The sequence below is a fragment of the Anopheles stephensi genome, unplaced genomic scaffold (assembly GCF_013141755.1).
Source record: "Anopheles stephensi strain Indian unplaced genomic scaffold, UCI_ANSTEP_V1.0 ucontig429, whole genome shotgun sequence".
NCBI classification, from domain to species: domain Eukaryota; kingdom Metazoa; phylum Arthropoda; class Insecta; order Diptera; family Culicidae; genus Anopheles; species Anopheles stephensi.
In genome coordinates this window covers 115722-126799 of record NW_023405379.1, presented here as the reverse complement: position 1 = coordinate 126799, position 11078 = coordinate 115722, and the positions used below count along the sequence as shown (strand labels likewise).

Here is an 11078-nt window from a genome sequence, read left to right as displayed (position 1 = left end):
AAATACATGTGCAGTCGGTCGGGTCGAGAAACAGCGTAGAATTTGTTTAATTAAGAAACCTCATATCCTCAGTCCTGTCCGTGTGGGAGGGTTAATTCCTACCTGTACAAGGTTGCTTATTTTAATTTTTATGGATGTTTTGGCTACCCTGCACTGAAGGTCAGGCGGATGCGGATCAGGTTAAGAGGCTGTGTGTCGCTTCTACTTCATCGCGATGCGTTACCTGAGACAGGCTGGCAGGCTGGGTGGGATACTTGAGCGTTCTCCATGCGGATTTTCGAAGGTACGGTTAGGGAGGGAAACAGGAATGGTTCAACATATTCTTTAGCAATACGATTTGTCGCCTGAAAAGGACGGTTTTGGTGGAGCAGCTGGTGGCTGCTAGTGAGCTTAGGCCTTCTTTTCGGTCTTCTTCGGCAACAGCACGGCCTGAATGTTGGGCAGCACACCACCCTGGGCGATGGTCACACGGACAGCAGCTTGTTCAATCCTCGTCGTTGCGGATGGCCAGTGCAGATGACGCGGGATGATGCGCGTCTTCTTGTTGTCTCGTGCAGCGTTTCCTGCCAATTCCAACACTTCAGCGGCCAGGTACTCCATCACGGGCAGCCAGATACACTGGTGCGCCGGCACCGACACGCTCGGCATAGTTGCCTTTGCGCAGCAGACGATGGAATACGGCCAACTGGGAACGCAGACCAGCACGGTTTCGAGCGGGACCTTTGCCTTTCCCTCACTTTCCTCCTTTCCACGGCCAGACATGAGTGAAGGCTTGGGTTTCAGTTGAGTTCGCTGAGAGCGGCGACGCGGCGATGTGCGATGCTTCGTAGCTTGTTCGTTTGTGCCAGAAAACGCGCCTTTTCTCGTTTATATACCGGGGAGAGAAACGTCGGCAATCTCCTCTCTGGTTGCGCGCCTGTCACCTCAGTTCCAAATAAAAGCCGAATGAAGCGATTGGATCGGTATCAAACGCGTTTCTACTCTCCGACAGTTGGCATCGTACCCGTCGTAAGCTAGCGAATGGCACCGAAACCAGTGGAAAGGCTGCGAAGAAATCTGGCAAGGCCCAGAAAAAAATCTCCAAGTCGGACAAGAAGAAGAAAAGGAAGACCCGCAAGGAGAGCTACGCTATCTACATCTACAAGGTGTTGAAGCAGGTCCCACCCGGACACCGGTATTTCCTCGAAGGCGATGAGCATCATGAACAGTTTCGTGAACGACATCTCGAGCGCATCGCTGCCGAAGCGTCCCGCCTGGCGCACTACAACAGCGCTCGACGATCACGTCCCGCGAAATCCAAACCGCCGTCCGCCTGCTGCTTGCCCGGTGAGGCTGGCCAAGCACAGCCGTCTCCGAAGGAACCAAGGCAGTCACCAAGTACACCAGCTCGAAGTAATTCTCGACGGACGGGGGAAGCTCATCCACTATCCATCCAACCAACCGGTCCTTTTCAGGACCACAATACGCATCTGCGAAAAGAATTTGTCCCAACCCAACCCTCCATCATCAAATGTTACCACTAATTCCAGTCGCACAATATTCAAGTTGCGCAATAGAATCGCGGTAGACAGCCACTTACGGGGCATTTCCTAGCGTTCCCATGTAACAAAATCGTCTATCTCGCTCTATCTAAGCAAAAAGTAAACCTACCAAAGCGAGAAAGGATGATGATTTTCTAACCTGGGTTTCTCCAACGGAGAGCAGCATTTTGTATCGTTCATTTACTCATCATTTTGCTTGCCTGAGACATTACTTGTGTTTATGAATATTATTCATGTTTGTATGTACTCAATGCATATATGTTGTGATGAATGCAGTGCAGAATTATGATAAAACGTTTTCGTACAAACAATTATGAACTATCAGTTTTGAAAACATTAGCGTACATCGGAGAATTGCTGCATTGTGGTAAACATTGATGGCAATCATGACTTCCTGGCTTGACCTGAAAATAGAATTTCATATGTGGTGTGGCGTCGCGTACCACTCAACCAAGCAAAGCTATCTCTAGGCTCCGATGCCAACAACACGCGCGCATCGAGTACTCCATGCAACATTTTTCTAACCAACAAAATGAATCGACATGATTGGAAGGAGGATGATTTCAACATTACTCTTTTGCTCAACATTTCTGGTGGTCCTGAGAAGGACCGTTTTTGTTTGGGGCGAGACTGCCGCTCGAGGGACAGCGACGACTTAGGCACGCTCTCCACGGATGCGACGGGCCAGCTGGATGTCTTTCGGCATGATGGTGACGCGCTTCGCGTGGATGGCGCACAGGTTGGTGTCCTCGAACAGGCCGACAAGGTACGCCTCGCTGGCTTCCTGCAGGGCCATCACGGCCGAGCTCTGGAAACGCAGGTCGGTCTTGAAGTCTTGCGCCAATTTCACGAACCAGACGCTGGAAGGGCAGCTTGCGGATGAGCAGCTCGGTCGACTTCTGGTAGCGACGGATTTCACGCAGGGCTACGGTTCCCGGACGGTAACGATGCGGCTTCTTCACTCCTCCGGTGGCCGGAGCACTCTTGCGAGCGGCCTTGGTGGCCAGCTGCTTGCGCGGGGCCTTGCCTCCGGTCGATTTACGGGCAGTTTGCTTCGTACGGGCCATTGTACACTGTTGGCTGAGGGCAGCGGGACGTGAACGTGTCTTTCTCGATGCGAAGTGGCTTCTGAAATAGAGTTTCACGACTTCCGACGCCCCTTTTATAAGATCGCTCGGCCTGCACACATGCACACTTCCTCGCAGCGAGCGTACGACAGAGGGTACGCATGTGTTGGTGTGGCCTAAAGTGTATATATGGCGCGGTCTCGCGCCGAGAGCATTTATTGTGCATTGTGAAACTGAACCTTACGGATCAAATGACTGGACGCGGAAAGGGAGGCAAAGGTCTGGGCAAAGGAGGAGCCAAGCGTCATCGCAAAGTGCTGCGCGATAACATCCAGGGAATCACCAAGCCAGCTATCCGTCGTCTGGCCCGCCGTGGAGGAGTGAAGCGTATCTCTGGCCTGATTTACGAGGAAACTCGTGGCGTGCTGAAGGTATTCCTGGAGAACGTGATCCGTGATGCAGTCACCTACACCGAACACGCCAAGCGCAAGACCGTCACAGCGATGGACGTCGTGTACGCGCTGAAGCGTCAAGGTCGCACTCTGTACGATTTCGGAGGTTAAGCCCGACGACCCCGCCAGCCAGCGAACACAGCTGTTGCCAGCTCATCTCAACGGTCCTTTTCAGGACCACAATCCGTTAGCGTTGCCTAAAATGCCTACATTTTACAACTTTGATCGATGGTTGGTTTGAAAATATTGAGAATTATTTTAAGTGATCATTGGTGTTCGTTGCGGTGATTCGAATATCGAACAGAACCAGTGTTCAGGCATGCTCAAAGAGAGACGCCATCTAGTGCAGACGCTGAGACACGGTACCACAGGGGTTTTTTTTCTAAATTTCGTAGCAACGTACGGAACTGTCCATGAAGTGAGACGAGCAACACGCGCAGGTCCCTTCCCGATTGTGATCAGTGAAAATCAAACATATGTATAGTGTCACAAAAAAGCAGCATTGAAAAGCCTGCCGTCGCACACACAAGGATCGAGAGAAACGTTACGAACTGTTGATAGAAACGCTCTCTTTTTGTGTGATTTCTCTGGCGAAGCTTTCGCTACGCTCATGCGTCTCGCGATATGCTATCTTATAAAATAGCTGATTCCTCTGTTGCCCGCACAAATGCAGTTCGTGACCAAGGCCTGCTTCGCACAGATTATGTGCGAAATCTCAGTACTGTACAATTGTCCGGCCGATCCTAGAATTCGAAAGCCTCATGTGGACTCGTTCACAACAACATATTATTAACAGGATAGAATCATTTCAGTATAAGTGTTTGCGCGCATCGCGTATGCAATCTCCATCAGGATGCTCTACTGCTCCTTAGTTCGATCGGTGCTGCCCAAGCGCCACACATTGCTTAAACGACTGGAAAACAGAAACTCCACTTAAAAACAAAATGTCGCGCCCGACCTTTTACCCGACGTTTAATGCGTGCGCGCATTTTCCCCTTGAGGACGCGTTTATTTAGACCAACGACGACGGTTTCAGACGATAAGTGTCATCGTTTTTTTTTAAACTATGTCGACGCCTATGAACATGCACATTTAATATTATTGTACCCGCACCAGTGATGGCACCGACGTACGCGTTGTACAAACAACCAGATCACTCCCATTGGCACTCCTTTTGCCACCGCCGCCGTCGTTTTTAGTCCCCCGTGGGGGTAGTTGTGAAAAAATCACAACTCTTCTGGGTGGTGGTTGGTGAAGTTTGTGAAGCAATTTTATTCGATCCTTCGATACAATCTCAAAACTGTGTACTATTATCAGACCAAACCCTGTGTGTTGTGTTGTTCACGGGCAAGGCTGGTCCCTGGAATATGGAATGGGAATGCGAATGGAACGAAAACAAAACTAGCATAAGATAGAAATAAAACTACATTTCTATTGGGGCAATTTTGAAACAGTCCCAAGATACGATTTGGGCATCGAGTCGCTGAACCAGCGAAATTGGCTCCGGGTACACACAATAGGACCGGGGTTTAAATCCCATCCAGACCACCTAGGGGCGTACATAGGGCTGACTACTTTGCTACGGGTACAATCAAGTCACAGAAAGCCAGAAATGGCAAGCCAAGACCGCTCGAGGTTGTAATGCCTGGGAAGAAGAAGAAATTATTTGTTGCGGGACTACCGAACTAAACTTGTATGTCCCAACCAGGCCGCTGCTTGACGTGTAGAGGATTGCCGAACCCGTTTTGGCGCCTATTCGCCGAGTCTTTTATCAAAAAGATTGTATGGAATGGAAATACATGTGCAGTCGGTCGGGTCGAGAAACAGCGTAAAATTTGTTTGATTAAGAAAGCCTCATCCTCAGTATTGTCCGTGTGGGAGGGTTAATTCCTACCTGTACAAGGTTTGCTATTTTAATTTTTATGGGATGTTTTGGCTACCCTGCACTGAAGGTCAGGCGGATGCGGATCAGGTTAATGAGGCTGTGTGTCAGCTTCTACTTCATCGCGTATGCGTTACCTGAGACAGGCTGGCAGGCTGGGTGGGATACTTGAGCGTTCTCCATGCAGATTTTCGAAGGTACGGTTAGGGAGGGAACAGGAATGGTTCAACATATTCTTTAGCAATACGATTTGTCGCCCTGAAAAGGACGGTTTTTGGTGGAGCAGCTGGTGGCTGGCTAGTGAGCTTAGGCCTTCTTTTCGGTCTTCTTCGGCAACAGCACGGCCTGAATGTTGGGCAGCACACCACCCTGGGCGATGGTCACACCGGACAGCAGCTTGTTCAATTCCTCGTCGTTGCGGATGGCCAGCTGCAGATGACGCGGGATGATGCGCGTCTTCTTGTTGTCTCGTGCAGCGTTTCCTGCCAATTCCAACACTTCAGCGGCCAGGTACTCCATCACGGCAGCCAGATACACTGGTGCGCCGGCACCGACACGCTCGGCATAGTTGCCTTTGCGCAGCAGACGATGGATACGGCCAACTGGGAACTGCAGACCAGCACGGTTCGAGCGGGACTTTGCCTTTCCCTTCACTTTTCCTCCCTTTCCACGGCCAGACATGATGAAGGCTTGGGTTTCAGTTGAGTTCGTTGAGAGCGCGACGCGGCGATGTGCGATGCTTCGTAGCTTGTTCGTTTGTGCCAGAAAACGTTGTTGTTGTTAAAGAATTTATTGATGGATATCTTAGAATTAACATTATTAACATATTTTCGCGAGAATCAACTGAAATGTTTTTCAGCGCTCTTGTCGTTTTGTATGCCAAGAGGCAGTTCTTTTTGTTAAATTAAATAATGATGTTGTATGCACTTAGGCTAATTGTTAGTTTAAACTTACAAACTAATTAACAACTTACGAACTAAAACAAACTACTATCTTAAAACTAGCTAACTACCTTATTCTCTAAATATTAGGTTTTTCACCTGCTGGTGTGTGGAAACCGCTGCTGAAGTCTGCAACCGGTTGATGATGTTGTCTGCTATTACGTCGAATGGTGCTGTGTTCGCTGCTTCGTAGAGCTCCTCAAGCCGTGTCCAGCTGGGAGCGTCCAGAATTAGTCGGAGGATTCTATTGCAATTGGTTTGTATCTTCAGCAGGTTCGTCCTTGCACAGGTACGCCAGACAGGAATGCCGTACGTTGCTGTGGGCAGGACGATCTGTTTATAGATGGCTATCTTGTTGGATGGGTGTAGCTTGGAGCGTCTGTTGATGAGTGGGTATAGCTTCCCCAATAGGATGAGCAAGCGGATGGATGTTTGCTTGGTGTGGTGATGGAACAGCATACGGTTGTCGATGGTGATCCCGAGGTATCGCACCGTCGTCTTCCACGGCAACCGGATGCTGTCGATGGTGATGTGCTGGGTTTGGGGATTGATGAGCTGTTTTGACAGGCGATGGGGGATGATCATCGCCTGGGTCTTGGAGTGGTTGATTTTGATCTTCCAGCTGGAAGCATACTGTCCGATGATGGTCAGCGAACGTTGAGCGCCGCTTCTCAACTCTGCCAACGTCCTACCCTTCGTCGCGATGGCCATGTCGTCTGCAAACAGGAACATGTCCGCACCGACGGGAAGGGTCGGCAGGTCCGCAGTGTACAGCAAATAGAGCAAGGGCCCCAATATGCTGCCCTGCGGAACACCGGCTGGTACTGTAGCAGCACCAGAGGCAGTTGAGGAGACGACGACCCGGAACGTCCGCTGTTGTAGATAGTTGTGCAGGATGTTCACCAGGTGAGCTGGAACCCCGAACCTGCATAACTTGTGGATGAGCCCGTTGTGCCACACGTTGTCGAACGCCTTCTCGATGTCCAGCAGGACGACAGCGGTGGATTTGGAAACTCGTTTGTTTCTATGGATGGTGTTCTTGAGCCGAAGAAGCTGTAGTGTGGAGGAATGGCCGGACCGGAAACCGAACTGCTCCGCTGGGATGAGTTGCCGCTCGTCGACTGCATCGCGAAGCCTCCAGTAAACTAATCTCTCGAAGAGTTTACCGGGAGCACTCAGCAGACTGATGGGTCGATAGCTTGCAGGCAGCGTCGGATCCTTCCCTGGCTTCAGGATCGGGATCACCTTAGCGCACTTCCAAGACTGTGGGAAATAGAAAAGTTGAAAACAACGGTTATAGATATTTACCAGAAGTGATAGCGCCTTTGGTTGCAGTTTTTTCAAAAGAATGTTGAAGATGCCGTCGAAGCCGGGCGCCTTCATGTTCCTCATTCTCTTGACTGCAGCCTTCACTTCTGCTATGGTGGTTTGGTCTTCGGGTGGAAAGGGTGGGTCGTCCGCATCGAGTCGGTCAATCGTCGCAGCCACAGATGACTCATGTGGACTGGGCATCGACAGACCGATCTGGTGAGCACTGGCGAACTGGTGGGCAAGTGCATCGGACTTTTCTTCTGGTGTGTATGCCGTCTGGGTCGTGGCTATGGTGAGTGGTGGTACTGGTCTGGGTTTGGTGCGAAGGACTTTTGCAGTTTTCCAGAAGCTGGGTGCATGGGGAGGTAGCCTTTGGACCATACGCTCGAAGCTGTTGTTGCGGATCGTCTGTACTCGCTCGCGGATGATATGCATAAGCTGCGTGGCCTGGCGTTTCAGCAACAAGTCCCCAGTCCGCTGATACCGTCGCCTCAGCATATTACGTCTGGTGATGAGTGATCGCGTGTGGTCATCGAGAACGAGAATCTCACCACGCACACTCCTCTCCGGGACGCACTCCGCTTCAGCTGCTTTGACGGCACCCTCGAACCGGGCGATTGCTGCGTCAACGTCGGGTATCGCGGGACCAACGTCAGTGTTGTCGATAAGCTGGTCCACGGTTCTCCCAAAGCGAGCCCAGTCGGTGTGGCAGTAGTCCTTTCGCAGTAGAGGTGGATGTCGGGTTGCATTCAGATTCAGTTCCGTTAAGACCGGGAAGTGATCTGAGTTCAGCTCGTCGATGGTTTGGGGTTTGCTGCAGATGAAATTAGAAAGGAAAATATCTATTATTGAATGGATACCTCGGTTGGGGATGTGTGTTGGAGCATCGGGGAACTGCACGACGAAATTTCCACGCTGCAACAGGTCCGCCAGGGCGATTCCATTTGTGTTGCTCCGTACGTTGCCCCACAACTGGTGCCTGGCGTTGAGATCACCCCCAATGAGTGAACGGGCCGGATTGCTGGTGATGATGTGTAGCTCTTGTCGGAACGTAGCTCTCCGCGACAGAGTGCACTGCCGCGGACAGTAGACTGCCGTAAGCTGCAGTGGACCGGTGTCGGTATGGAGCTGGACGCCTATTGCTTCTATGGTGGTGGTGTTGTAGTGCGGGAGTAGTGTGTGCCGGATTCCACGTCGGATCGCTATGGCAACACCGCCGCCTCGGGAGGTGGTGCGATCCAGACGATGGATGGTGTAGTTGCCTAAGAAGAAACTCATCTCAGGCTTGAGATATGTTTCCACTATTAGCGCTGCATCGATGTTGTGCCGGACGAGGAAGTCACCGAGTGGAATTTGCTTAGTCCGGACGGATTGAGCATTCCATGTGATGACTCGCAGCGCCCGGTCAGTGAAGGAGCATCAATAGTTCTCCGATAACGGCGATTTGTTCTCCCTTGTTGCGGCAAAGGCGGATCTTCGGGAGCATTCTGCTAAATATAGCGAATAGCTCTTCCGGGCTAAACAGGTCTTCCGATGAAGTTGTGGCTGGAGTTGTGGTTGGTGTTGTAGCTGGTGTGTCTGGAGCGTTCTTGATGTCCTGCAGTCGCTTCGCAAGGTTGTATCTCGGTGCTGTGGATTGCAAGGAAGAAGAAGAGGTTGGTTTAGGTTGTGGTACTGTTGGGTTAGGTTGTGGGATACGCGCTGCCGCAGGTCGGACGCTTGGAGTGGTTGGTGCTGACACAATCTGCGCAAAGCTTTTGGCCTTGGGAGCAGTGTGCAACACCGGAGGAGGAATGGAGTGTGGGAGTGTGGTTTGGATGGTGGCTAACGGTGGAAGCGCGTGCCACGCGTTAGCTTTGGCTGGTGGAGGAGCAGAGTTTCGACCGTTGGCGCGCTGACGAATCTCAATGTATTTGGCCCGCTTTGGACACGACGGATCATCGGCGCGATGAGCAGCACCACAGTTCGAGCACTTTACTGTGCCCGAACCCGATGGACACTGCTCCGAGAGATGCTCCGCCGCGCAGATGGCACACCGAGGTTTAATTTGGCAATGGCGAGTACCATGCCCAAAAGCCTGACATCGATGGCATTGCGTCGGGCCTTTCTTCCCTCCGCGGTACGGCTCCCATCGCACGATGACTTGCTGGATTGACCGTACTGCCTCCAGCTTTTTTAGCGAGCATGTTCCTCGCTTGAAATGAACCAGGTACAACCTGGTTTGAATGCCCTCTGCGCGGCGCTTGATCTCGAACGCCTCCAAAACGTCGAGCTGGTGGATTTCCTTCAGTTCACAAACGATCTCCGCGAGGTCCGTTTCCGGAAGCCCACGAAGCACCGCCTTGAAGGGACGCATGTTTTTAGCGTCATGCGAAAAATATTCCGCATTCCGCTGCTGCAGGTAGTTAAGGACCTCCTGCTGTTCAGCAGGAGATCGAACGGTGATTGACGTGCCTACGCCGGAGATACGGAACTCTGGTGTGATTCCACGAGCCTGCAGTTCCGGACGCAGGACAGCTACTGGGAGTGACTTCACCGTGATCGGAGGCATTTTTGCCGCCGATACGGGAGCCGGAGCCGATGTACGCCCTGCAGGAACAGCGGGCGTAGCTGGTGTTGTGGAAGGCTTCGTTGTCGGGACTGTCTTCCGTTGTCGCCGGTTTACGGTGACAAATTGTGACAGGTTATCCTCCTGCACGCTGGTGGATGAACGTGACTCCGTACTGTCCACGCTCATCGTATCGTCAGATTCCTCCGAAGAGGAAGAAACCACGCTCCTCGAGCGCTTGGACTCGGCCGAATCGGAGCTCGATCCTACCGAGTCTGGCTTCCTACTCCTCCTTCTACCACGCTTCGGCATAGCCGAAGTCGAAGCCGAAGCAGGCTACGAGGCTACACTCACGAACAGGCACAAGCGCAGCACACGAACACACACACAGGTACAAATACGATACACGGAGAATCACAGCACAGGTACAGTAGCACAACACGGGCACACCAAGAAGCACAGTCAAGTAGCAGGCACTAATCGCAGGCAGCATAACCACACTGGTCGAAGTCCAGGCACGGTATCGTGCCAGAAAACGCGCCCTTTTCTCGTTTATATACCGGGAGAGAAAACGTCGGCAATCTCCTCTCTGGTTGCGCGCCTGTCACCTCAGTTCCAAATAAAAGCCGAATGAAGCGATTGGATCGGTATCAAACGCGTTTCTACTCTCCGACAGTTGGCATCGTACCCGTCGTAAGCTAGCGAAATGGCACCGAAAACCAGTGGAAAGGCTGCGAAGAAATCTGGCAAGGCCCAGAAAAACATCTCCAAGTCGGACAAGAAGAAGAAAAGGAAGACCCGCAAGGAGAGCTACGCTATCTACATCTACAAGGTGTTGAAGCAGGTCCACCCGGACACCGGTATTTCCTCGAAGGCGATGAGCATCATGAACAGTTTCGTGAACGACATCTTCGAGCGCATCGCTGCCGAAGCGTCCCGCCTGGCGCACTACAACAAGCGCTCGACGATCACGTCCCGCGAAATCCAAACCGCCGTCCGCCTGCTGCTGCCCGGTGAGCTGGCCAAGCACGCCGTCTCCGAAGGAACCAAGGCAGTCACCAAGTACACCAGCTCGAAGTAATTCTCGACGGACGGGGGAAGCTCATCCATCTATCCATCCAACCAACCGGTCCTTTTCAGGACCACAATACGCATCTGTCGAAAAGAATTTGTCCCAACCCAACTCTCCATCATCAAATGTTACCAACTAATTCCAGTCGCACAATATTCAAGTTGCGCAATAGAATCGCGGTAGACAGCCACTTACGGGGCATTTCCTAGCGTTCCCAGGTAACAAAATCGTCTATCTCGCTCTATCTAAGCAAAAAGTAAACCT

The 11078-nt window shown here is 51.7% G+C and overlaps 1 protein-coding gene across 1 annotated transcript; it reads right to left on the bottom strand.

Moving 5' to 3' along the window:
* Positions 1 to 8572: 8572 nt before the first annotated feature.
* On the bottom strand, positions 8573 to 10258 carry LOC118517002. Its single transcript, XM_036062837.1, has 2 exons — positions 9649 to 10258; positions 8573 to 8823 (listed from the first exon to the last, which is right to left on the bottom strand). The coding sequence occupies exons 1-2, from the start codon at positions 10052 to 10054 to the stop codon at positions 8600 to 8602; spliced, it is 630 nt and encodes a 209-aa protein (XP_035918730.1). The 5' UTR covers positions 10055 to 10258; the 3' UTR covers positions 8573 to 8599.
* Positions 10259 to 11078: the final 820 nt, after the last annotated feature.